Source organism: Dermacentor silvarum, chromosome 1 (assembly GCF_013339745.2).
Source record: "Dermacentor silvarum isolate Dsil-2018 chromosome 1, BIME_Dsil_1.4, whole genome shotgun sequence".
NCBI lineage: Eukaryota > Metazoa > Arthropoda > Arachnida > Ixodida > Ixodidae > Dermacentor > Dermacentor silvarum.
The window spans coordinates 312,738,375-312,766,032 of NC_051154.1; the positions used below are offsets into that span (position 1 = coordinate 312,738,375).

The window sequence follows — 27,658 nt, forward strand, 5'->3', positions numbered from 1 at the left end:
TGTGGATGAAATGATTTCCTATACTTTCTGACGTTGGGAGAACGAAAGTACAACTGTAGATGAAGCCCCGTATTCAGAAATGCCTCTTAACTTGAAGCCCATGCTTGACTTGATCTAAGTGACGCCCGGAGTGAACGGGGCCCAGGACGCTCATTGCGTTTCCTCCGGCGCCTTCACGACAGGTGCCATTTAAATCAAGTCAGGCATGGGTTTCAACTTAAGATGCATTTCTGAATACGGAGGTAAGTTTAAGTTCGTCAAAATTGTCACCTGGCCGATTAAAATGCTGCGCGACTGCTTTACATACATACATACATACATACATACATACATACATACATACATACATACATACAATCATACATACATATATGCATGCATGCATACATACATACATACATGCATACTTTGATTCATTCGTACATGCATACATACATACATGCATGCATACGTTTTTTCGCCTCTCATTTCTTGGTGTGTTGCGTCGTTCCGTAGTAGAAATACACACATACGTCGTTATTATGTGGCAAACACATTACTATGGTTACATATATGGTGCACAGTAAAAAGGGTACAATCGGACGTCAACAAGTCAATAAAGACAAGCAGAGATTTAGACAAAAACTTCCACCCCATATATATATATATATATATATATGGTAAGCGCCAATCATTCAGGCAATCTATGAAACTTCTTAAAACTGCGCGGTGCCCGAAAAGAAATAAGTACTCGTTGTCAAGTCGAACCTTTCTTTTGCTTCTGGTAAGGAAAGGGCTCAAAATGTCAGGTCAGTCTCACTGTAACACCGAAGTTAATGCCGCAAAGTGGGTCACACACATCAATACCTCCTTGAATAATTTTGTGCAGAAAAATTAGGTCACTACACTGCCTCCTGTAGCTGAACGTACAATGTTTCCAATCATTGACACATTAGTAGTAGTCAAAGTAGGCCTTTCGATGAAAAGTGTCTATCGTACACAATTCGAACAAGACGTTTCTGTGTTACCGGAATTTGCTCATCACATCGGACTCTCAGGTTGTTCCAAATAATAGAGGCGAATTCTAGACGAGGTCTATCAGCGAACAAAAAAAGGCGGAGTAAGGCATCAGGTGTCCGAAGACGCCGCATTAGACGAGACATAATTCCGACTAGTTTAAAACAAGTGTGAAATAGATGCGACATTCCTATTAGATAGATAGATAGATAGATAGATAGATAGATAGACTTTATTGCAAAGATAAAGTTTTGTCTTGCCCCAATGGGGCATCGCTAATGGTCAGGGCCCCTAGTCCAGGGCTCCGCTGGCTCTTGCCATCTTCACGTCACGTAATTTGATATAGGGACATTCCTATTGAAGAAAAGCTGGCAGTCAATGAGCACACCCAGATCCCGAACCACATCAACTCTCGAAATTTGCGTACTCTCCAATGAGTGAATAAAGTGTAATGTCACTTTCTGGCACGGCAAAGTAATAACTTTCTTCTTTTGTTTGTCTAAGAAAAATGGTTTCTCATGCACCAATTGAGAATGTTCAAAACGTAATTTTGAAGTTTGACGCAGTCTTCAAAAGGTGATATACTCAAACAACTTCAGATGATCAGCAAACAGTCATATATTTCTAAACATAACTCAACCTTTTAAAATCATTTATAAATGCAAGGAACAGCAATGGGCCCCAAATTGAACTCTGATGCAAACATGAAGACGAAAATTAGGATTCGGATAAAGAACTGTTAATAAGCACGTACTGTTTCCTGGATGAGAAGTAGTTCGAAAGCCATTTACAAACAATCGGGCAGACAACATAACTTTCTATCTTAAGCTCCTACAGACCATGGTCTGCTTTATCGAAGGCCTTCGAGAGATCGAAGTAGATGGTGTCACCTTGACGGGGCGGATATTCAAACCTGCCTCTTCGGGCTTAGTAGCGCAATGCCTTAGGCACTACGCCACCACGGCGGGTTGATGAAGAAATAGAACAGTTTTATGAAGATGTTGAATTACCGATGAGAAAGTTGTAAACTAAGTATACGGCAGTCATGGGCGACTTAAATGCAAAAGTGGGGGAAAAGCAGGCTGGCGAACAAGCAAGTGCAAACTACGGCATCGATTTTAGGAACACTAGAGGGGAGATGTTGGTAGAATTCGCGGAAAGGTATAGGCTCCGAAGAATGAATACCTTAATCAGGAAGCACACTAACAGGAAGTGGACATGGAAAAGCCCTAATGGAGAAACAAGGAACGAAGGAGATTTCATACTCTCTGCCCATCCCACCATAGTGCAGGTTGTAGAAGTGTTAGGTCGCGTAAAGTGCAGTGACCGTAGGTTAGTGAGGTCTAGGATTTCTCAATTGTAAGAGAGAGATGAGAGAGATAACAAAATTAGTCAAGAAGAAACAGTCCAACCTAGACGCAGTAAAAGTAAAAGCAGACGAATTCAGGCTGATGCTCATGAACAAATATGGAGCTTTAGAACAGGAAGACGATGATAACAATGAGGTAATGAATGAAACCTTAACTAGGCTGATTTCAGATGCAGCAACTGAAGTGGGGGGTAAGGCACCAAGACAGCCAGTAGGTAAGTGCTCCCAAGTATCAAAGGACTTAAATAAACGACAAAGCATGAAAGTGTCTAGCTCAAGCGATTAGGTAGAATCCACTTAACTGTCAAACCTGATAAACATGAAGAAAGTAAGCGATATTCGAAATTATAACCGCGGTATATAGTGACCAACATTTATACGCTCCACACAAAAGCATCACTGGCTCACGAGGCACCCGCTGCAGTTCGCACTACATTGCACGATACAAAATCAGCAGACAGATAAAAGCGTGCGTGTGCGTGCTTTTGTGTGTGTGCTTGTGTGTGTGTGCTTGCGTCTGTGTGCGTGTGCGTGCGTGCGGAGATACGGTGGTGTGTTGGGCACCCTGCAGGGGTGTGGTGTTTGAAGCGGCGGGGCATCCCGCGGGAGAGAGTAATTGACCCGTGCTGCTACGAAGAATTGCCCGCCTTAAGGCATGCACAGACTACGAAAATTAAGAATAAGTTGGCCCGCTGCGTTCGAAGTGCGCGGTGCGGCGGGCATAAATTTTTCAACTTTTGTTTCACCGCGAGCTATCTCGAGGGAGACGCGCCGCCTTGCGCGTTATTCTTCTCTACGTTGAAATTATCATTTTACCTCTATTGTAACTCGTTTCACATTTATTTTTCCCATCTGCTTTTCTTCGTCCATTTCATTTTCATTGCTCTTTCTCTCTAATTTACTTCATTTTTTTATTTTTTGAAGCTTCCGAAAACATTCCTCATATTGGAAAACCGCGTTCGGTTCTAGACAAGTTATTCCCTCCTGGAGCCAACGACAGCTACACACGCTATATCTCTAGGGAGATTAAAAACATAAATCGAGGTTTCTGTACATTCACGCTAAGAAGGCTCCGCCTTAGAGTCTGGCGGTTGTTTTAATTGCCCCGTGCCCTCACTACAGCGGGCACACACTCTAAGTGGGCTGCAAGAGCATATCTGATCGTTGCAGCCGCCATCTGTCAAACGCCCTCATCAGTGCAACAAATGTGTTTCCATAACAACTTCAGAGATGGCGCTGCGCTTATCTGTGGCGAGAAATTCGAATTTTCCATGCCGTCGTACTTACGTTTAAATATCTGGTTCTAAACGAATTTCAGTGGCACATAGAGAGAGAGAGAGAAAATAATAAATTTTATGCAAAAGAGCACACGAGCGTAGGTAGCTCCTCCGCTCTGTAGTGGGTGGTCCCCTCAGTCCAGGAGTCCAGCGGCCTTAGCTGCCCTCCTCGCTCGGTTGACCAGGTAGACCTGGTCCGTCGAGTCGGAGCTGGACAGCGCTGCCTCCCATTGCCATGTGGTGGGGCGTGTTATGGGTGAGAGCGGTGGTGTGTTTGCACAAGCCCATACCATGTGGTAAAGCGTTGCGCATTGATCGCAGTGTGGGCATTTATAGGAATACAGCGCAGGTTTTATGGCGTTGTAGAGATTAAAATGGGGATATGTGTTTGGAGTTTTCACCATATTACGGCTTCCTCTCGCGTCAGAGCATTGTGAGGCGGTGGTAGTGTTCTTCGTGAAAGGCGATAGTGTTGTAGGATGTGCGTGTAGGTTAATGGTATGGGTTCGGGATGGAAGTGCGCGATCGGCGCGGCCCTCCCGGTGTGCATGCGCTCGGGCGTAGGTGTGTGTCTGCTGATTGCCGCGTAAGGACTCATGCCCCGGAGTCCACATGATTTGTATGTATGGCGGGAGTTGGTGTGCTCCATTCAGAAAGCGACGTGCGCCCCTTGAAATTTTGGCCCTGGAAAAATTTTTGTATGCGGTCTGAGAGTCCGTCAGAACTATGACGCACTCGCTGTGTGGTCTCGTCGTGATGGCTAACGATATCGCTAGTTCCTCTGCCTCCGCAGCGCTCGCGCTGGAAACCAACCACGCATTTATTTCGGTGGCACATACCTCCTCGCGGATAATCCCGGGTAGTGGTCCGTGTTAATTATTCCAAAATGTTTCGCTTGCACAAGTTCTTGTCAGAGTTTTCGTGTGCCCCACAGCATATATATACACAAACCATAGTTTGCGCACGTCTAGGTGGTTGATCGATCAATCTACTCATTCATTGACTAATGCCTTATTCACATCAGTTCCTTTTGTCGTAATTATTCACTTGAGGTGATCTGAAGAAAATCAAGAAAGAGTCAGCACCGAGGTGCCCGCTCCGTTTGCTCAACAGCAACTTCGAAGGAACAACAAATTGACGTGCAGTGTAACGAATATACATGCCATACGGCAACTGCGCGCGTCTCAGAGCAAAATCCGCCTATGACGTGCTTGCACTTCTAGCCAGTGGGGCAAATGAACAAATGAATACGCGTACTGCACCTGTACTTGCAATTGCGCCTGAGTGAATTTAATATTTTTGGCATTATATGTCCACGAAAGGACGGCGTCCATGATGCGATATTACACAAGCAAATGTCAATTCAAAGCGCATGATTCCTTTCTTTGATGTATAGGTACAAAAATCACCATCATTAATTTTCAGTTCACGTACAACACAAATCCACAAGTCCAATATATTCATTATTATTCGCATAATAGGTTCTGAATAATTTGTTTAAAATTTTCATTTTGTGCCCTCTCCTAAATCAAACGCAACGTGATGTACGTTAAGCCAGAAGCCGAAACGTGAGCGTTCTCTCTGTTTATCGTTTTCATACTCAGTAAACTTACTATAAATAAAGAAGTCATTAGGCGCACGCATAAAAATCATGCTATTGATAATAATTTACAAAAGTAGCCTTCCCACTTCCTTCAACATCCGAAGTGCCCAACTTTTTAAGGATTGCCACGCAACATCGCGAGCTCCAAAGATATATATATATATATATATATATATATATATATATATCAGTGAAGTAAAGAGTAACCGGAGCCGGCACAGAAGTAGTTCAAAAAATAGAAGCACGTAGGAAAAACATAACAAGACTTTACTGACGTTTCGGCCGGGGTCCGGCCTTCATCAAGAGACATGCGCTGTCTCGCAAGAGACGAAGAGAAGGAGATCAAGTGCAGTGGGAGTGAAAATTTCGTTCCAAGCATCAATATATGCAATGGTGTTGACGACTGTTACGGGATGTACCGTAAGTAGGCAATTTGTTCTTGGTCGAATTTCACACCCCGTCCAACACCAGGAACGCACTACGGTGCTAGAAGTGTGCTATTTGTCTTTTTAATGCGCACCGTTTTGCCGCCCGCCAAATGTTGGAGATCATGCAATCAAACGCACGCAAGGGCGAAGGGAGAGGGGGGGGGGTCGAGGCAGGTAAGCGCGCGTTTTCTCTTCTAGCCCTGCCGTGACTGCGCATGACTGTCCGCGCAGCTGTGCGCATACGTTACTCGCGCGCCCTGTCTTGAAGCCAGCCTGCGACAGGTTCAATGGTTAAAGGCGAGCCGAGATGGCAGGTGGCTTTATGTGCGCTCTCTTCATGCGCACCTATAGTGTTGGAGGTCGCGTAATCGCAACTTTCGGAGACGCGTTAAATCGGCAGTCAGCATGGTGTGTTCGCTCCCTGCCGCACGTGCTCGAGATCTTTTCGTAAGCTCCTGTGCGCGCGTGACACCATGCTTGTTAATTTGATTAGTAAGCGAATGTTTACTCCAATTTATACGGCGAATGTAACTACGAAGTTTACTTCGTGAAGTTGTCTAGAGAGAGCGAGAACAAGAGGAAAGGCAAGGAGGTCAACCAGACGACAGTCTGATTTGCTATTCCACACCGGGGGTAGGGGAAAGAGGGAATAGAAAGCGGAAAAGAGGAAGAGAAGGAGAGGATGAGCACTGCGCGAACACAGCAGGACCCGCAGCAGTAGTACAATCTGTCATTGCCGGTGTTCCTCAAAAACTGCAGTAACGCAAAAACAGCTTTCTGTGCTATCGACGGATTCGGCCAGGTTTCAAGAATTCTTGTTGCAGAAAAGGTTCTGCTAGGGTCGCCTAATATCTTGCTGTCGCTATCAATGCTTCGCCTTTCAGACAAAACCGCGGCTTTCTGGGAAACCAGGCAGAACAGCGCAATGCTAAAATATTCCTCAGTGTCACAGCACATCTAGGCAGTGAAACTCTTGTCCCTTCTTCTTCCCATATGTTTAGCACTGTTATAAAAATGTTTGAACTGATACTGCTCTCAATTAGGGAAGAGAATCAATCCTTTCACAAGTCCATAATAGGTACTTATTGAACACCCTTCTTGGGCATATCTTATGTGTTGGCTTTGAAAAGCGGCGCATGAAAATGAGTTGGAGGAAAAAGCCCAGAGGTAAAAAATGGTCATGGGAGCTTGAAAAACGTGGCCCGTATTCATAAAAAGTTGTTACGCAAAAAGATGTTCATAGAAGCAGCCACTCCTGATGCTCTGCATATTATTAACGAAGGCTGGCAAAGCGCACTGATGAAAGAAAAACCTTGCGAATTCGGCTCCGTGTTATCACTATGCTATTAAAAAACACACACTTCGTTAGGTCCCTAAGGAGCCACTGTAATAAGAACTTCATGCCGTCATTTTCATGAAAGGCGGTTTGAACCATGATTGGAGTCCTAATAACCCAGGGAATTCTTTTCAATGGCAAATTATTGCAGATCACCCTCTGCCTAAGTACTTTGCGGTAGGTAATTTTCTCTCCCGCCTAGCTTCAGACCTCTTCAACTTCGTGTCAGTGGACTTTAGAATCTTTATCTTTTTTTCATTACGTTATCACTTAAACTGCGAAATAATTTTCGCAAATGTTGGACGCAGTTTACTTGAAGTGTGAAATTCGTTGCAGCGTTATAGTAACATCTATGTCGCTATAGCTCGATCGATCGTTTCGTAGTAACTAATCTGCATTTCTAAATTCTTTTTTCCTCAGGCAATCATTATGGCTACCACAGGAATTCTGACGACGAAGACAGCGAACTGTGTGGTAAGAAAATTCCTGGGGAAAGTTTTCCAAATGTGCTACCATGTAATCTGGTCAAACAATTATTATTAGGAATTGTGTTAGCTTTTTAATGTAACAAGGCCTGAAGGTTTTATTTTCTTATCTGTTCTCAAATCATAATAATGGGTAAAAAATTGCCCGCCAATCCACCCTGTGAAGGTGGTTGGAAAGCGAAGCTTTTTACGCCACCCTCACGGTGACTGCGGCGCACTTGATATTTTGTACGTCAATGGGAACGTTGACGACTTGGCCCTTTATCCCAAACTGTCCGCCTCCGTGAGAGAGGCGTCGGATTGACATGAACGGAATCCTAGGTGCCACCAGACGTTCCTCTACTATGTTTAGCGGAGGCAGATGTGCGGGGATCGGAGGATATACGTATCCGTTAGTCTTGGAGAGTTGAGGCACTTTACCTTCGAGTAACGAGTCTTTGCAGGCACCACACACTTTAAAGTTCGCAACGTCCGCTCCCGAGAAGTTACTCGATAACACGCCGAGTGCACTTTTCTTCTTCGCTGCATTCCTAACGTTTGCGATGCACGTTAGATCGTGTTGAAACCACAGTCGATCGCACACGGAGCAAGTAAACCCAAACTCTACGTCGAGAAATTTCTTCTTAAATTTAGAATTAGCTCCCTTGAACTTGGCACAATGATCAGTGTGGTACTTGCGCCATTTCGCAGCGTTCTCCGCTTCACGCCTCTCGTCGTCCTCGCGGCGGGCGCTCCTCTTGCGTTCGGCATCTCTGACGACGTATGTTGGGTCCTGCTGCCTGGCCTGACGCACACGTTCCGCTTCTCGAGCGGCATATGCTGGGTCCTGCTGCCTGGCATGACGCATACGTTCGGCATCTTGTGCGAGAGCTGCAGGGTTTTGCCTACGACGCTGTTGAGCGAGACGATTTTGTTCTTTCCGCCGAGCCTTATATTCACGCTCTTCTTCTGCCGTCTTTACTTTCCGTGGTCTACCCATAGTGGGGTAGTCTAGAAAATGAACCGAAGTAGTTACTAGGCTGGAAGGGTTTCGAATGACGTCAACCCTCTTTCAAGCAGCTGCATAGGCTTTGCAACAGCTGCAATCTAATCTTACGGACCGCGCCGAGCCTGTTTCCGTTGTTTGCCCGCAGCCCTTATCATCCATCATGTTGGCTCATTACTTTGAAGCTTGTTTTTGTGGTTTTTCTTGCGAAAACGAGTGCTTAGTTGTACGCTGAATGCCTGAATTCAAGTAAGCTATAGTGCTATACCTGCAATTGTTAGCGGTTCGTCGGGATCGTTTCTTGATTACAACGACGGACATGACAGAACCCTTGGCTGGTAGAGGTACAAAGCTTCGCTTTAAAATCATTTCTGACAGTTTGCGGTACCGCTCCATCATCAATGCCACTGCAGAGACAGATAAATAACATTTTATAGCGCTTTAGTTTATGCCCGACTATACACCGTTCAATTTGACAATCATGAAATATTCACATACTTGTCTGTTGTAGTTAGTTTGGAAAGCCGATTGAAGTACTCTAGGTTTAATTTTTTTTTCGAAGGAGGACCTAACAATTGGACACGTTTTGACCATGAAAGCGAAGGAAGCGTTTAGTGTGTGACGACAGTCAGGGCGAACTCCAATTTAGTGTGTGACATAGGCACAGACTGGGGGGGGGGGGGGGGGGGGCTCCGGGGCTCGAGCCCCCTCCAGCGTTTTCCCGCTGGGGCAGGGCCCCCCCCCCCCCCCTTGCCCGTATAGTGTCATTGCTGGAGCTCTGTTACCCACATAATTTGAGGTTTCTACCTCTTTGCCTCTACATTTTCACTTATGCTGGCTACAAGCTTACTGCATCATTGTTGCCGCAGCAGTGCACGCCTTCTAATTTATACTTTCGCATTATTTCGGCAAATCCTGACAATAGGAGGACACGAGCCTTAGAAGCACCAACGGCGGCTACCTCATCAGCGTTTCCTCACTTCAACATTTTTTAAAACTGCCGCTGAGAACAAACACCATGCACAGACACAATATATTTAAATATATACACAGGACAAAGTATATTATATTTTTTAAAGAGAAGGAGGTAGCCAACTAAATGGATAGCCTATACCTAGAGAACGAATATGTTGATGTATGTTCAGCTCACTTCAAATTACTTTGCCTGCTTTTTTGACCCTGAAAAAAACATGCAGACTTCAGTGACCCCTTCGGCAGAGTCTTCTACCAACGGCGTGTGAAAAGCACGCGAGCGATATGCGTCTCAATACTGATTCTCTCCCCAGTAGGCAATGCTAACGACTGGTGACAAAAAATGAAAGGAAGCTAATAATTTGCAACATTTACGCATTAGGGATGGAAACATCACCTCTTGCATGCAGAGGCCATAAATGCGGGGTGTTTCAGCACACACTTTCAAAAAATATTTAAAGGTTGCCTGTGCAGATAGCACAATTCTAGTTCATGAGATGGTCTACTCAGAGGCGGACATTACTTGCACAAAAATTGAAATGCATAATCGACTAATTAACAAAAATTCACCAATTAAGTTTTTAACATAACTACTTATGGCCCATGTTGCAATTTACAAATCGTAGCGGTGAAGTTCACAAGGCGGATGCACTAGGAACTGACTCTCAGGATTGCACCAGTTTCGAGATATTAATTCCCGAACATTGCCAAGAAATGCATTGGCGTTCCAGTTACTTTTGTGCTTACCCGCCGCGGTTGCTTAGTGGCGATGGTGTTGGACTTTGCTAAGCATGAGGTCGCGGGATCAAATCACGGCCACGGCGGCTGCATTTCGATGGGGGCGAAATGCTAGAACACCCGTATACTTTTATTTAGGTGCAGGTTAAGGAACCCCACATGGGCTAAATTATTCCAGAGTCCTCCACTATGGCGTGCCTCATAATCAGATCATCATAACCATAATTTACATATCTATTCATACTTTTGTGCTTCGATGCATAAAACGACGTTTTGTTAAGAAAGTGACTCGAAGACAAATGCATTTCTCCGCAAAGTTAGAGAATTAATATCATGACACTGGTGTCAGCCTTAGAATTAGTTCCAAGTGGATCCGAACTCCATGGCTAGAATTTGTAAATTGCAACATGGGCCATAAGGTCATTCGCTAAGAACTGAATTGGTTAATTTTGCTAATTATTTGACTATGCATTTCAATTTTTTGTGCAAGTCATGTCATGAACTAGAATTGTGCGATCTGCCCCAGGGAAACTTTCAGAATTTTTTAAAGTGTTTGCAGAAACACTTTGTATATAGAATACACTCCATAACCGAAATGATGCCAAGCCAGATTCACTCGAAATTAGAATAAATAGATGTCTAGAAGTCATGCGCAGCAGCGCTCATACTCGGACTCACAGTACTAAAAAAAAGAGTGGAGTTTGGCCGGGAAGGCGACGCAGTATTAGTGATAGCGAAGTAGAAGACAATTACACGAAGGAAGATTCTTACCGTGTAAATCAGTGTAAGGATCGCACCCGTGTAAGGGCCGTACCCCCAACTTGACCACCAATATTTAAAAAAAAACATCCAACCAAGAAGCAATCTTGTTTTGTGCTCTGATTCTGATCGGGTTTAACAGCGAATTGTCGCGCGCAGCGTACTTTCGCGCGTCGCTACTGGATGTCGAGAGGAGGCCATCGCGGAGGTTTACGGTGGATGTCATACTAGTATAGGAAAAACGAGGTCAAATGGCCGGGCCCCATGAAAGGCCCGTGAAAATTGCGACAGAAAAGTGCAGCCTTTACACGAGTCTATACGTTAGTTATAGGGGCCATATAAATTGTAGTAAACATTCACCTAAAATTAAAATAGGAAGCATAGTGTAATGCACGGACCATGTAATCCTGTAAATACCTCACTGGATGACCTTGAACACTTGCTTTCACAACGCAAGCATTATGAAGATCGCCGGAAGCGGTCGCGAACGGTTCGTACAGCCGCGCGATTCACCGCAACTCCGAAAGTTAGATTCATCATCATTATCTGCCTATCTTTATGTCCACTACAGGCGGCCTCTGTCAGTGATCTGCAATGACCTCTGTCTTTTAACTCTGCAACACTAGGGGCTCGGAAAGACAGCCCGGCAAGGAAGACAGCACGCATGAATTTAGCAGCCATCCCTGGGCGCCCTTTATCACTGCACCCACCAATGATTGAGCAACCCCACCAGCTGCTGGGGTTGATCCCCCTTGGAGTTACAGTGTAGGCTTCCTGAAGGGAGCTTAAACAGTAACTCTACCCCCTCCCCCCCCCCCCAAAAAAAAACAAATGACCCGCGCCACCTGCCGAGAGAAACGTAAACCACGACCGAAAAATCGGCGGCGCGGCATGTATTCATGTGTGCCGGTGCGCGCGTGACACCTTGCTTGTTCACTCAGTAAGCGAATGTTTCCAATTTTATACGGCCGGTAAAACTACTGTCCTCACTTTGTATAGCTCTGTAATAATTTGCTCTCGCAATCGTTGCTTCGCCGTTAGGGCGAAACTGCGACTTTCTTAAATTAAAAGATACGCGTATTATTTGCTCCTAATGAAGTCAGACCATCCATATCACAATGCACCGTTTTTTTATTCTGATCGGGCTCAACAGCGAATTGTCGCGCGCAGCGTACTTTCGCGCGTCGCTACTGGATGTCGAGAGGAGGCCATCGCGGAGGTTTACGGTGGATTTCATACTAGTACAGGAAAAACGAGGTCAAATGGCCGGGCCCCATGAAAGGCCCGTGAAAATTGCGACAGAAAAGTGCAGCTTTTACACGAGTCTATACGTTAGTTATAGTGGCCATATAAATTGTAGTAAACATTCACCATACATGTAAAACATTGCGGAGCATGCCACAAAATATGACAGTAAACAACCCTGGGTGTCACACCAGCCGCATTGTTGAAATCGCAATCGTGTGAAATGAGCCCTCTTAATATCGCGTTGCGACGCGTGCGACTGCACCGATGTTTTTCGCTTCAGTCGCAGCATGTGAAACAGCCTTGCCGACAGCAGAACGACGACAACCACCTTGTAGAGGATCGTATGGCGGCAATGGCGGGATTTCTACGCCGGGTGTCCGACACAAGCCCACGACATATAGAATGATGGGTTCTACATAGGTAGTGGACGAGCGTAAGCGAGATAAATGTGGACCGTGACGTCATGAGCGACTACGTGATATACAATCCATCTTATATATAGCTATTCATATGGTGTACATTAAAACTGCGATGGCATTTGTAGTTCGTTGAAGGAATGTTCAGCTCGACTAACTTGGGCGATCATGAAGTCTGTGCAACGTCGCACAGTTTCTACGTAGCTTAAGCTTCTACGAGGAAATTACTGGAGAAAAGGGGCCGGTCCCGGAGACAGCTCAGTGTAATGCGGTTACTCAAAGCGCGAGCTGTTACAAGGAAAGAAGACGAGAAAGTGGCACGCGGCGTACGCGCCGAGTGTTTCAAAGAGCTGGCTGCATTTGGAACGAGAGAAGTGTCAGTGTGATCGTGGCCTAACAGCATTGCGCTGCTGAGCATGAGGTCGCGGGATTTATTTCCGGCCGCGGCGGCCGCATTTCGATGGCGGCGAAACGCAAAAACGCCCGTGTGTTTTCGTTGTAGTGTGCACGTTGCAGAACCCCAGGTGGTCAAAATTAATCCGGAGCCCTCCACTACGGCGTGCTTCATAATCAGAACTGGTTTTGGCACGTAAAACCCCAGAAAGAACAACAAATGATCGTGGCTTGACTCGTTTTAACAATTGCAGTTTATTTTGTCTTGTCAAAACCGGCAGTAACGAAAACAAAGCGAACCTTTTTCTTGAAGCTGCATACTTCCACCTTGCCATTATGTAGTGGAAACAAACGTAGTGCAAACAAACACCGCATATAGTGCGAATCAGGGTGTCCGGATTGGCCGGTACCGGATATAGTGCAAACAAGCACCAGATATAGTATGAATTATAGGGGCCGCGGCGACAAGTGAGGCACGTGAGCACGGACGTGAGCTGCAACACCAACACGCCGTCGTCAACATTCATGCCTCTCTGAACATTCCTTCGCTATCATGTCATCGTCGTATTTCCGTCGTTTCCACTCTGTCGCTGTGATTGCGTTTTCACATCGTCATCACACTGCCATCTTCGAGCGGTCATCGTCATTCAGTCATCATAATTCCATTATCGCCATGCCATTGTAGTAATCGCGTCGTCATCACAAGGTTGCCGTCGTGGTCGCTCCATCGTCAACACTTTGTCCTAGTGATTCCACTGCCATCATGCCATGGTCGACATGCCTTTATCAGCATGCCATCATCTTTCCAGCTGAGTCATTCCCTTCGTCACACCATCGGCATCCCAGCATCGGCATAACGTAACGCGGCCGTCACTCTAGCGTCGTCATGTCGTGGTCGTCCCGCCATCATCGTCATTTCAGCGTCGTCATACGATGGTCGGCAACCGTTGTCGTCACACTATCATCATCCCACATGTTTATCCTCACTCCAGCGTGGTCATCCCATCCCTATAAGAAAATACAGTTCAAAAAGAAACAAAAGAACGGTGCACCAAAGTAGCCACTCTAGTGTCAGTCAAATAAGGATGATGAAAAAAAAAGAATAAAGAAAGCAAGAGAATGAACTCAGACATACAACAAAACAGCGTACTAGAGGCCCAAAACTGAAAAAAGAAGGAAAAGGTAATGACATCGTTACTCGTCATTATGTAGGGAAATGTGAACATTTAAGTTGGGGGAATTGATCAGGATGTGTTTCGGAGATGAAGAAACTAGGAAGATCGTTTCATAATTAAATGGGACGAGAAAGCGCCGAGCAATTGCTCTTGACCGCTCTAATGATCCTGTTAATTATATAGACCTTGATCTGTTGTGACAATCCACAAAAATTGCGCTCTATCGCTGTGTCCAATGGGTGCTCTCTTATTTTTTCTGAAAAGATAAAAGTTGCAGTGTTCGTTTCAGGATTATTTCCAGGTCATGATTGCTTTGGCTACATGTAATTGTCTATTAAATAGTTCAAAATTACACCTAGAAGGTTTTCGTTGTCCCTCTTTCTTGACCTGTAGTACAAGTACTCTGCTGTTACTGATTTTAATTTCAACAGATACGTTCACGTTCTACAGCGCTAAGTCCATAGAAATTTAGAAATTTATTGCTCATTATAAATTGGAACATTTCATCCAATTCTTGGCCAATCTCCAGAAGTTGGTAGTAGCCATATGCTCGATAGAAAACAACCACAACTATTATCTTTATTGGAAGTGGCTCACTTGGACAGCGTTGCAGAGCGCTTGCTGCGAATGGCGCTCGCTGAGCGAGATGCCAGATGCTGCAACCACGCGTAAAGCGTGGGGTCTGGCAACAATGAACAGTGCCGCCCACGATAAAATTTGTTGAGCCAGTAGCCAAAGGCGAGAGAAAATGCGATGAAGGGTGAGAAGAAGACTCCGCAGCAGTAGATGTTTTCGTAGACCCATCTGCTGCTGTTGTCCGGCTGTGTCAGTCGACATGCACACAGCCGGCAGAAAATTCGGAAAGCAAAAAATAGATGCTTACATTCGTTTTTTTTTCTTGTACATAGTGTAAATGAACCTCTTACGGCGAAAGCCTTAGGTGTCTATGTTGGCGGTGCCCTTGGCGGTGACCTTGCAGTGATGACCTTGCAGTGACCTTGGTGAAACTGTGCTGTGACGAAAAATGCCCGACGCCGCAAAGAAATAAAACACGTCTAAAATGCTCGGATTGACGTCATGTTTCTCAGGGAGGTTCCTGTAAACAAAGTAAATTAGTGACTTTGAAAATAAAATTAGCTAAACTTCGATCTGGGTGGGAATCGAAACCATGCGTCTGTGGTGGGAGACGAGCAGGTTTCCCTGAAACTACGGCTGCTACACGGTGGTGGTTTACTAGAGATGTGCCTATAGCGCATGCCGGATTGCACACTTCACGTGGTGAGTGAGTGAGTGAGTATAACTTTATTAGGGTCCAGTGGAAACGCGGAGGTTGCCTCCACGCCAACCGGCTATTCGCACGTGGGGACCGGCAGGTGCAGCCTAACGGCGCTGTCGCGGGCGCGCTGGACGGCCAGGATTTGGTCTTGAAGGTTCGTGCTGGTCAGAAGGGCATACCACTCGGTCTTGCTGTAAGTCGGGCCTAGTGGTATGTGCTATGTTAGCATATGTGTCGGGCCGAGTGGAATGTGGTATGTGCTACGTTAGCATATGTGCTAACGTAGCGGTCTGCCCACAAGTGGTGCAGGCGGCTGGTCACAGAGACGCGCTCGTGCTACTGCTCGCGCGTTCGTCGTCGTCTTCTTCCACAGCTTGCGGGCTTTCGCCTTCACGTTTTACAAACGTGTAATACTTGCTTACTTTTTCTAAAATGGTAAAAGAATCAAAGCGCACATCAATTGGAAATTACCGCTACAACTGCTGAGGATGGTATGCAATGCTTTATGGCTTTAGAGAAATGGTAGTAGCACTTTGTTAGAGCAATGGTGGGAATGGGAGTAATCGTAATTTTGACAGCACGTCACCGTCCATATCGGTGCTGCCACAACGTGGAAATCAGGTGCTAAGCTGGTTATTTTATATACGAAAGGCAAGGGACGTCATACCCCACGTCGCAAACTGGCGTCGCTACGGCAGATTGTGCAACAGTTATTTTTACCGGGGAACTTATGCGTGAAGCGCCACGTGCTTCGCATTGCTATCACTAGCGCCTTATCATCAATTATGTGGTTCGGATGCCTTTTTGAGCTGGTTCTTTATTGAAGAGTCGGCTGTTCTGTATGTTGTACGCGTGATTCCAAAGAATGTATCCACTGTTCGGGGCACTTTGCATGCTGAGTGCTTGTAGCCTTTGCCTTACGGCAGTATGAGCCATTCCTTACTGGGACACGAGCCATTGATGACGATAGTTTTCTGTTGACGGACGCAAAAGAATCCCGGGATCTTAGCCACATACAGCTTTCCTGTAAAAAACCCTTATTCCTTATCATTCCTATATCCAATCTCATCACAGGACGTAAGCGAAAAACAGGTTTTTATACGGGATCCTATGTTTTATGGCGAATTATTGGATATGGGAGTTGTGGGACATACATTTTTTGAGTAGGGTGGTCGTCACGCCATTGTCGTCACGCCATGTCATCACTCCAGCGCCGTCATACCATGGTCGTCATACAATTGTCATCATGTAGTTGTAGTCATTGCATCGTGGGCATTTTGTGATAGTGATTTTAGCGTCGTTATGCAGTTCTGGTCATGCCTTCGTCACCATATCATTTTCGTCGTCGCGTCGTCATCCTGCCGCAATCTTCGAGAATCGCGGTCCGTCCATTGTTGTCGCTACTTCGTCTCATGCGTGTTATGTAGTACATGATCAAACGCAACATGTTTATGTTCAGCAGGGCGGTTCCCAGTGGAAATGTTCATCTGTATCGTGGGGTCTCAGCTTGCAAATGGTCACTACGCAGCAACACCATTCTTCCGAAACACCAATGAAAGCTTTGCCTAAACCGATTCGCGCAGCTCGAGGCATCTGTATATATTTTATTCATCGCCCGATGCAGCGCCACAATATGCTCGAAAAGATTGGGAGAGAAATGCTCGAAACATTTTGCTCGACGTTAACAGCATTACGTATCTGCATAGACAAGCCAATGGTATTGCTGACAGGAAGCTAGGTTGCTCTTCTCGAAAAATAAAGCGCTAAGACACAGGGGAGTCATGTGCGGCCAGCCAATTGATGCCTGTTTGTTCTAGCTGCGTGTATGTGGTCATAAAGAAAGGGATGGCGTGGGCAATAATTTGTTCTGTTGTCAGCCTGCACCAGTTTAACGCATCACCTTTCTCGGCATACTGTAGTTTACGCTTTTGCTCTGTACTTTATTCGATACCGAGCTTTGTACCTGTGTTTGATTATGTCCTTTATTCGTTCTCCTTTAACGACCAATAACTCGAGCTGTTACCAGTGTGTGTTGTTCATTTAACGTGTAAATAAATATATGCAATAGGTATACCCATTTATTGTACCTATGCCACTGTATTATATTTTATGATGTATTTTTGTATGAATTTTCTATATGCCACACTGTTATTTATAGTTTTCTTGGAATCATATTCCCACAACTTTAACTCTATTTGTATCATTACCTCCTATACAATACCCTCAACCAGAGAGCCTTTAGGGGTAACTTCAATGAATGAATGAATAAAGAAATAAATAAATGAAGAATAAATAAATAAATAAATAAATGAATAAATAAATAAATAAATAAATAAATAAATAAATAAATAAATAAATAAATAAATAAATAAATAAAGGTGTCTTGTTCCTCTCACCTTTTCTGTCCTTCACTTATATGCCATTTGTAATGTGCCTAATGAGCACCTCGGTATAAAGAGACTTAGATGGGCTAGTTGGTTGCTGACTTGATGAAACATGCATGGTATATTTTTTAACTGCGCTAACCAGCACTACAGAAGTCATGCCCCCACGTAGTAACGGAAAGTGTTAGTTTCCAAGTTAGGCTGACGAATGCTGGATACCCAAAATCTGTAATTGGAGCAACATGTGATGAACTAGTAAGGAAAGTTAAAAGTAGTGGTGTGCACACACCCTGCACTAATAAAGAAAAAAGAGTGTTTGCTGTAATTCCGTACCAGCACAAAGTTGCACACAATTTGAAGAATGTAGCGCAGCGGTATGGGGTCAGCGTCGTATTCTCAGCCCCTCAGAAAATGTCGCGTTTATGTGCTAGAGTAATGATTGTGATTGACAGAGCATCTAACCACAGCCCTTTTGTCTGCAAGATTGAGCATAAGCAAGGGTCAACTATTGTCCCCTGCGCATGCGCAGTAGTGTATGAATTTCCTTTTTCTTGTGGGTGTGTATACATCGGTCAGACGGCTAGGTGTGTTAATGTTCGGCTGAAACAACATAAAAAATAGCCCTTCAGATGGTTATTCCCACGTGGCTAAGCATTGTAATGACTGTAAAAAACTAAGCAAGGAGACTTGCCTCCGACTTCTTAAACAAACTAGAATTTTGTACCGTCATAGGGACCGTAGTACTAGGGAACTGTTTGAGGCATTTAAGATAAAAACTACACGTGAGTGTGTAAGCGAACCTTCAGTGTCACTAGCTGATTGCGAGATGGCGTTTTTAGATGCTACTGTGTGACGTCAACATATCCATGGTTGGATCGCCAATCAGATGTATTCATTTTTATCTGTATATATGTCATTTTCACCCATTAAACATTCATTTGCGAGTCTGCGCGTCTTGTCTGCCTCGTCCTTGTCCGTGTGGGTTAGCGCAGTTAAAAAATATACCATGCATGTCAAACAACTTGCCCACCTTGGAGCTCTACTTGATGAAACATGGTTAAATCGGCGCGTGTAAGGACGGGACAACGAAAGAATGCGATCGGCGATTGTCCTTTGTGCCGTCCTTACACGCGCCTAATTAACCATGCGTCATCACGCCAGCACCTCGTTGTTTGTCTTCTGGTAATAACGTATATAGCCATTAGAAATAAACTATTAGTGAAATTTGTAATATTCTTCCTTTCCTCAAGAGAAAGCATAATTTCTTTGACTTACTAGCGCACTTCTTTCTGCGTACAGCACCAGAGCACCTCCGGACAAGAAATGTACAGCTCACCAGCCTGGCTCATCCTAATGGCTCGCTACTGCTTTCGTGGACGTGGATCGTGGCACCGAGCTCTGAGCTGGCGGGATACTATTTACGCGGTACTTCCACGGACCACACATTTCAGACAACACTTTCGCCATTGCTGAATGAATACACGGCTGATTGCCTCAGGGGATTCACCGAATACAGCATTACGCTGCGGCCCTTCTACAACATTGACGGCCGGCCAAAACTTGGCATGGCAACACAGTTTATCGTACGAACTCCAGCTACTGGTAAGTACGCTTGTGCGATGCAATTTGTGTGGTGCCGATTTCCGTATCGATGCCACATCTGATAAAGTTAACGTTTTTTAGAACACTTAAAGTAGAAGACTCTCAAGCGCGCCATTTGGATGCAGGCTCCTAAGATGCTGACACGAGATGTAGACCCATTTTCGCTGAAGAGCATCATGTGGCGACTATATTGCCGCCGAATCATGCCAGACAGAAGAACGCCGCAGACGGTCTCCTAGCGGCGTGATTGGTTCCCACTCAGCCACGTGATGCTTGGCTGCGGAATTAGGTTTATCGTACAAATCCAGCTCTGAGGTAGACCATGAGTACAACCTACAGTGAGAAGTTTGAACACTATACTTGAAGTAACACGAAACGATTCTCAACCGCTATGCAAACCAAACTGACAGAAGGGAAGCACAGTCGAGGACGGCAGAAAACTAGGTGAGGTGATGAAATTAGGAATTTTGCAGGTGCAATTTGGAATCAGCTAGCGCAAGACAGGGGTAATTGGAGATCACAGGGAGAGACCTTCGCCCTGCAGTGGACATAAATATAGGCTGATGATGATGATGATCCCTTTTATTCAATTGAACCGTGTAATGAAATTCATAGAGTAACACACATTTGTTCCCTTTATCACAAGTTCCTCTTACAGAGAGAATATACCGAATGCTATACAAGAAGCTGCAACAAGGAAAAGTGCGAGAGTGCTGTTAAGGTAGGACAGTGGACTTAAGAGTCTGTATCTTCAAGCAGTGCTAACGCTTTCAGATATTTTTATTTATGGACGCTTTCTTATATAATCTGCTCTTTCCCACAGAAAACCCTTCATAGTCTGGTTTTAGAGTGGTGTATCTTGAATGTTACCAGTGCTGTTTTAGTAAAGCATCTGCTTTTGACACTGTTAATTGCCCATTATTCTGTAGTATTGGCTACATCATTTGGGTCGGTATTTGGCCTCTATTGAGAGTGCTGCACTGTGCTCGCCTCCACTCAAATAAAAAAATAATTTTTAAACAACCTCTAGAGCAAAAGATTTTTAGTATTAATTTTTCTAAGATATTTTAGTACACTAAAATAGAGGACGGGAAACACAGAGCGATAACCTTATGACCATTTCAGCGTAGTTTAAGCGCAGCGAGTTAAACTGTGTGAGGAATGAGAATATCATCAGTACTATGTCTTTACTGCTATACTACTTATGTTCAGTACTGTAGTTCATATAATTTGACCACAGAACTTCAAAAGACAATGAAGCGAGATGAAGTGGGAAAAATCGAGCCCCTATAGGTGCACTATATTGTTTTTGCTCAACAGACATTATGATTTGATTTTGAGCGCATGTATAATTGCCGACACTTTCGAGTACACTTGCGGCGAAATCAGTAGTCACACTCGCCACAAAGAATTATTTTTATTCTTAAATGCAATTTTCTAAAGCAATCGAATGATAAAAGTTCCAAGTTTATTAATGGAACATAAAGAAAGCAGCAAAAACAATGTTTTAGACAACTTACGCTTTACAAAAGGTGTTTAGAAATGAAGGTAAGACAATTAGTGTACTATAACCTTCATTTCTACGCTGGCCTAGCAGCAGTAAAGTGAGGGCACGCTTGCTAGCGCGCGCGTGCACTTTTGAGTAAGTACAATGTTTCTATCTAATATCCTTTGCTTGAAACTCTACTATGAGCATAACCAATCTGCAGGCTGTGCAAAAAAAAAACGTGGAAACATTATCGCCTCGTGTGGCCGTACCTAGCAATACGTGTGGTATCAGCGGCCTTATAATCTTCTAGGCAAGCCAAATCCTACGTAAGGTTTCTCAATTTAGTGGGCCATCGTAGGCGGCGCAGAAGCATTCCCGTGCACATCAACTAGCCCGCTCTCTCTCTCTCTCTCTCTCTCTATATATATATATATATATATATAGTAGTGTGTTAAAACAACAAACTCTCTTTTAACGCGATAGGGTTAAGGGCCCCGTGTCGCAGAAAATCGGGCGTCGGCGCCGGCGTTGGTGTCTGTGGCGGAGAAAATCATGCTCAACCACGCCGACCGCGCAGGTCTTCCGCATGGCGCAAGGTGCTAGCGGAGGAGAAAATCATCCCGAACACCCCGACCGCACAGACCCTCCACGTGGTGCAAGCTGTTAGTGAACAAAAATTCAATTTCTCCCAGTAAAATCCATCCGAGAAATGGCAACGTACGACTTAACCAGAACCTACAGACATGGTGGTGTCTGACTGTAATTTGAATGTACGAGACAACATAATCCTGTTACGAGGAAACTCAAACACAAACCCCTTTTCCAGCATTTTTACCATACCAACATCGGCGCGCTCGGGTAGGGTACTTGCGAAAAACATAACCAGATGGCGCTCGCATCCTCGGCAGATCAAATTGGGACTTAGCCTGCCTAATGCATTTTGGACACGCGCGCACGTCGGGGCAAAAGCAAACAATTAGTAAAATTATAAAAAAGGGTCCTAGGGCCTTCACATTTTAATGTACGACGACTTATATTGCCCCTAGAAAGACGTCTTCCCAGCAATGGATTCCTGTTGAAAAGTGGAGCCGACATTAAGGGGATCGATGTAAGCTTGGTCTTTGTAAGTTGGCTTTACCACGTTCTGTGTGGCAGTGAAGCCTACTTATAAAGAATAATGCGAACAGAACAGGGCCCGATAACGCTATCGCCTTCCACTCTTAAAGGTGAAGCTTAAGCGTCCTCCAATTTTTTACAGCTCCGGGAGCACCGATAAATATCGTGCGGCAGTCGCCGTCGCGTATAGAACAGGATGGTGCGCGACAACTGACGGTAACCATCCTCGAACCAGTGTCTTGGAATTCCAGTCCAGTCGGCTTCCGTCTCCGATGGGAAACCAATGAACAAAGCAACGAACCAGCGAGGGATTTCGATTTGCCTCTCGATGCTGCACCGGGAAGCAAGAGGGACCTCGACGTGACCCTGTCTTTGAAACCTGGACGTGAATACACACTGTTCGCCAGCGCGCGTGGGGTCGGGGACTTCGGGGAAGTTCTCATAGGTCCCGAGACGTCGGTGACAATGGAAACTACTCCTCTGGGTGAGTAAATATCAAATATGTCTGTAATAAAGTGCCATAAATTGGCTAATATGAAACGTGAAGAGCAGTTTGAGTAAAGCACTATACTTGAAGAACAAATTGCAGCACGCACATTCAGTTTTCACGTAAAAACACCAACTCGGAATGACATGAAACTTGTGTTGGCGACATCAAATTATAAGCGGGCCGCACACGATTTATGGCTTCAGCATAATTTACTTATAGCTTGCGTGCATGACACCTATATCTACATAACAAAAGAGTTTTTTTCCAATGCATAACATGGTGTTGGTTTGAACCCTAGAGTTCCGTATAATAATACTAGAGGGAACTCAGATGCAGCGATCGTTCAGCCGCCATGGGACTGATGGCTAGTAATTGAATTTGTCTGATCTTCATACTTGCGGATTCAGATGCTCATCTGGCTTTGTCTATTGCTCTTTATCTTCCCTTGATTGTCCTCAATTTCTGAGAAATAAATACTTTTTCTCAGTACAGCAGACTCTGTGAACCCGCACAATCGCTTGTAATTGCAGCGGTTCAGCCTGTCGAGGTGACCAAATCTATACGCACCAAGCATCTCAACGCGCTGGCTTGCCAGCCAGAAATTTACAAGGGCATTCGATGGGGCTTGTCGATGCATGCCTCCGTGTCGTCATGGTTTCAATGTCGAACTTCTGTGCTAGAGGTCCAGTGTTCGAATTCTACCGTCTGATAGTTTTAATAATGTTTGTTTAATAATTTATTATACAATACTTTGTATAAAATAATAAGTTCACCAAGTCACGAGGTCGTTTCAAGCGAGTCGGACGAAGTTTAGGCACGTATCCCATGTACTACCCATCATTTCCCTTGCTGGCTGAATCACCCCGCTCGCAGCTCCCGTAGACACTGGTGCCGGAGTTACCTCTAGTGAATATTGTATGAAACTGTATGGTTTAACTCCTTTCTGAGCGACATAAACGCATCTCACGGATATATTAATCTTTCCGTTGATAGGGCCACTTTTTGCGCACGTTTCTTTCCTTTTTTTTTTCTTCATCCAATGATACTGCAAATCATCTATTGCAGCTCTTATTGCAGCTCGTAGTTAAAACCGTGCTACAACACTGACTGGCAGAACGGAACGCCATGCTCAGCCTCATAATGACCTACGCACTCAGCTCGTTTCGCCTGTCCGCAAGGTCATGCCGTGGCTGATAAGATGCTTTCATAACAGAAACAAATAAAGGTCGAAGGTCATTTCACATGATTCAAACACATATTTTCGCATTTATACGTGTTTCGTGCCGGTGTTCCAGCAGTCATGCACCAGTAATTCTCACCATGTTGCGTTTGCGCGGCACATTATACATTCTTCCCTAATGTCCCTTTCCCTGAGTGCATGACCTTCTATTAGACCAAATAACTTTGGTTAGTGCCCATTAACAACAGGCCATTGAGTGGGAAAGTATAGCTGTGGATGAAGGTACGTATTCCTTCAAATTTTAATGTAGATACCGTTCTTGACATAATAAGGATAGTTTCGGCTATCTAGCCATCCCACAAGAAATATGGGCTGGTCCCGGAGATGGTGCAATCTAAATGTCTGGGCTGATGCCAAAGTAGCGCAGTTTAAAAATGTGGGCCGTTCGCGTGCACATGTTCCTCTGGCCATGTGCTACTCTTCAATGAACCTCTTTGACGCCATATGCGTGGCTGTGTGTGTGCCACTGGGTATTCGCAGACTACTCGGCGGCACCACCAGAAGGCGCTGTGTGTACAGAGGGAAGTGAGCTTGAGGAGCCCGGCAGCAGTACGCGCCGCATACACGATGCGTTTCGCTTATTCGCGCACTTGAATAGTCATCGCAGATGAGTTCAATCGAAATTTGTTTTACAGGAATGGTATACGAATCCGGCAATATCTTTGTGAGCCTACGCCTGACTTGTCTTTCTGGTTTCAGCTTGTATTACGTCGCTATACGGCGGGCATAAACACGTGGAACAGCTAAATACGCGCTTTCTTGAGGTCAACGTGTACACTGTGTGTTATACAGTGCAGCACGCCTGAGTACGCACGGTCGGCGCGCGTCTGCGTTAGTAGAGTACGTTGATCCGCGTACTTTTATTTTCTTTATTTTAAACGATTTAGCCATGAAATTTAGCATAATGTGAAACAATATTCTAACCTCGTTTGTAGCGCAGACTCTTCAGCTGCATATCCTTTGTTTCGTTATTATGCTAAATACGAAAACTAAAAGATGTTGCGCATCATTAGTCCTTTGCATTTCACCTAAAATATCCAAATCTATGAAGTTTGCTATACTCATTTAAGTAAGCGTTCTTCGCTGCCGTTATCTCATTGGCTTTCCAGTTACTTCCTTGACAAAACGTCATTTTGTGCATTGAAGTACAAAAGTAAATGGAACGCCAATGCATTTCTCCTCAAAGTTCGCGAATTAATATCTCGAAACTGGTGTCATCCTGAGAATTCGTTCCAAGTGAATCCGCCTTGCCAACTCCACGGCTAGAATTTTGTGAATTGCAATATGGACCATAAGGTAATTAGTTAAAAACTTAATTTGTGATTTTCTGGTAGTGAGTCGATTATGCATTTCATTTTTTTGTGCAAGTAATGTCCGCCTCTTCGTGTAGACCAGCTCATGAACTAAAATAGTGCTACCTGCCGCAGGCAACCTTTAAAGTTTTGTATATGTATTCGCTGAAACACACTATATACATATAGTATACAGTGATACACACAACATACACAAGCACCCGCAGTAACAAGTAACTAAAGTATCTGGTAGAGGCCAGTGGTCTCTGAGGAAGGCTGAGAGCACCATCATTGCACGCAAAGAACCAGAAGCGCTGCTCTGCCGTTCAATTGCGCCATTTTTATGTCGAACGTACTACCTATAGCGACTCGTATGGGTTGGCCGAAAAAACGCATTCCGCGAATAGCATACGCTGCTGTGAAACTCTCAGACAAATTTGGCACTCATGCGTTGCGCGTAGAGCTCGCAAGTAGAGCGCGAACTCACTTTTTTTCTCAAACACTCTCTTTTCAACAGAAGCCTTCTCCTGACTATTTTGGAGCTGCTATATTTCGTCAGGTCAATTACTCACAGCGGACCCTGATCATAAGAAAAAAATTTACAGAAGAACAAAATTGGGTAGGAGTGCATAGGGCAGGCATTACCAAATCGTGACTGGGAGTTTACCACTGTTGTTCAAAAGAAAAGTGTACAATAATTGCATTCCACCGGTGCTAACATATGGGGCAGAAACTTGGAGGTTAACAAAGAACCTCGAGAACAAGTTAAGGACCGCACGAAGAGCGATGGAACGTAAAATGTTAGGCCAGACTTTAAGGGACAGGAAGAAAGCGGTGTGGATGAGAGAACAAACTGGGGATAGTCGATATTCTAATGGACATTAAGAGAAAAAATGGAGCTGGGCAGGCCATATAATGCGTAGGATGGATAACCGGTGGACCATTAGAGTTACAGAATGGGTACCAAGAGAAGGAAGTACAGTCGAGGACGGCAGAAAACTAGGTGGGGTGATGAAGTTAGGAAATTTGTAGGCGAAAGTTGGAATCAGCTAGCGCAAGACAGGGGCAATTGGAGATCACAGGGAGAGACCTTCGTCCTGCAGTGGGCATAAAAATAGGCTGCTGCTGCTGATGATGACATTTCGTGATATAGCGGATTCCCGTACGCAGCTACTATTGGTCATGCAGGGACTTACATCAATCAATAGGCTGTTTAGATAAGTTCGCTTCTTCAGTACGCTTCTTCCTGCGTGTATATTTAGCGACACTGTTTAATAAACGGGCTGAAGTACGTGAAAATCTGCGTTTCGGATTTCGATAGGAATTACGTATTTCCGGAAGTACTACTATCGTACTATCGTCGACTATCCTCTGCTAACGCTCCACTGCGCCCGCACGCGTATGAATGAAACTGGCCACACTGCTTATCAGTGTCGTAGCCGTCGGGTCTCGCTGATTTCTATTAGTTTTGAGCAGTCAACTAGCCCAGAACAATGCGAAACGTAAGGCCAGACCAGACGTACGCTTGCCAGCTCTCGCTCACTCCTGGCTTCTCCTTGCTAGACGCCTTAAGCAGACCTCGCTTCGTATTGATCTATTGCACAAGATGCTCAATTTGGATGCGGCGACTAACCGTCTGTCAAGCTGGTGCAGGAGAAAGGTGGTCTGCACCCGATAGCACGGCTAGACTGGAGCACATGAGCGCGAGGGTGCACCGTATACATGTCGTGCACATAGTTTGTGCGTCTGCAGCGTAGCGTAGATACGACGGCCGCCGCCGGGTGGCGCGACAAACGCGCTCGCTAAGTTCACTGCAGCTCGCTGGGGAGAACAGAGCGCTCTCGTTCGTGTTTGTGGGTGACGTGACTGAAGGCTTGAGGCCCTAGCGCCAACATCTAGCGAAGAGGTCGTCAACTTCCCGAGTTGCACACCATCGAGGTGTTTCGCTATCGTGGTCGAAGCTCGTTACGTTAGGAGTCCTCTCAACCGGAGTACGGAGTGAGGCATCCCTCGCTTAGCCAATTTGCGCGCCTTAGACTCGCACGAGCGAACATAAGTTTCCTCGACCCTCGGAAAGTGCGTGATTGTTGTAGAGATACGTGCGAAAAGAAATGTGCTACTTATGCTACTTGGTGCGAGAATAACCACGTGTAGCTATCTGGAAGGAAGGAAAGAGTGGAGAAGGAAAGGCAGGGAGGTTAACCAGTTTAGCAAAACCGGTTTGCTACCCTACACATGGGAGCGGTACTTATGGTACCCTGTAGCATAGGAATGGGCGAGACACCGTGAGTCCAACCCTGAGCTGAGGAATAGCCTCGGAGTTTGGTGCGTCTTAAGTCGCAAAATTGGAAGTCTATGGGAACATCCTAAAGCAAATTTGAACTTCCCGCCACGGTGACCTTCAATAGGCGGAGCGTTGTGGGCACCATTCTGCTCCGCCGTACCCTTCGCAGTGCAAGGGAATGAATGACCGGGATCACCGCGAAGGGGATCACTGGCGATCTTTGATTGTCAATAACTCCGCTTTTGGCTAAACGCATTGAAGCAGTTCTTGGGGCAAAGTATATCTGAAATAGTCTGTTTTAACTT

General features: G+C 45.1%; 1 protein-coding gene across 2 annotated transcripts in view; it reads left to right on the forward strand.

Moving 5' to 3' along the window:
• Positions 1-5,580: 5,580 nt before the first annotated feature.
• LOC119437298 (fibronectin-like) overlaps positions 5,581-27,658 on the forward strand; it is an 84,707-nt gene continuing 62,629 nt past the window's right edge. For both annotated transcript variants that reach the window (XM_037704355.2, XM_037704356.2), the window contains exons 1-4: positions 5,581-5,665; positions 7,430-7,483; positions 19,140-19,442; positions 22,190-22,531. In XM_037704355.2, the coding sequence (XP_037560283.1) occupies positions 5,659-5,665; positions 7,430-7,483; positions 19,140-19,442; positions 22,190-22,531 (706 nt within the window). In that variant the 5' untranslated portion in view covers positions 5,581-5,658. The remainder of the gene's footprint in view (positions 5,666-7,429; positions 7,484-19,139; positions 19,443-22,189; positions 22,532-27,658) is intronic.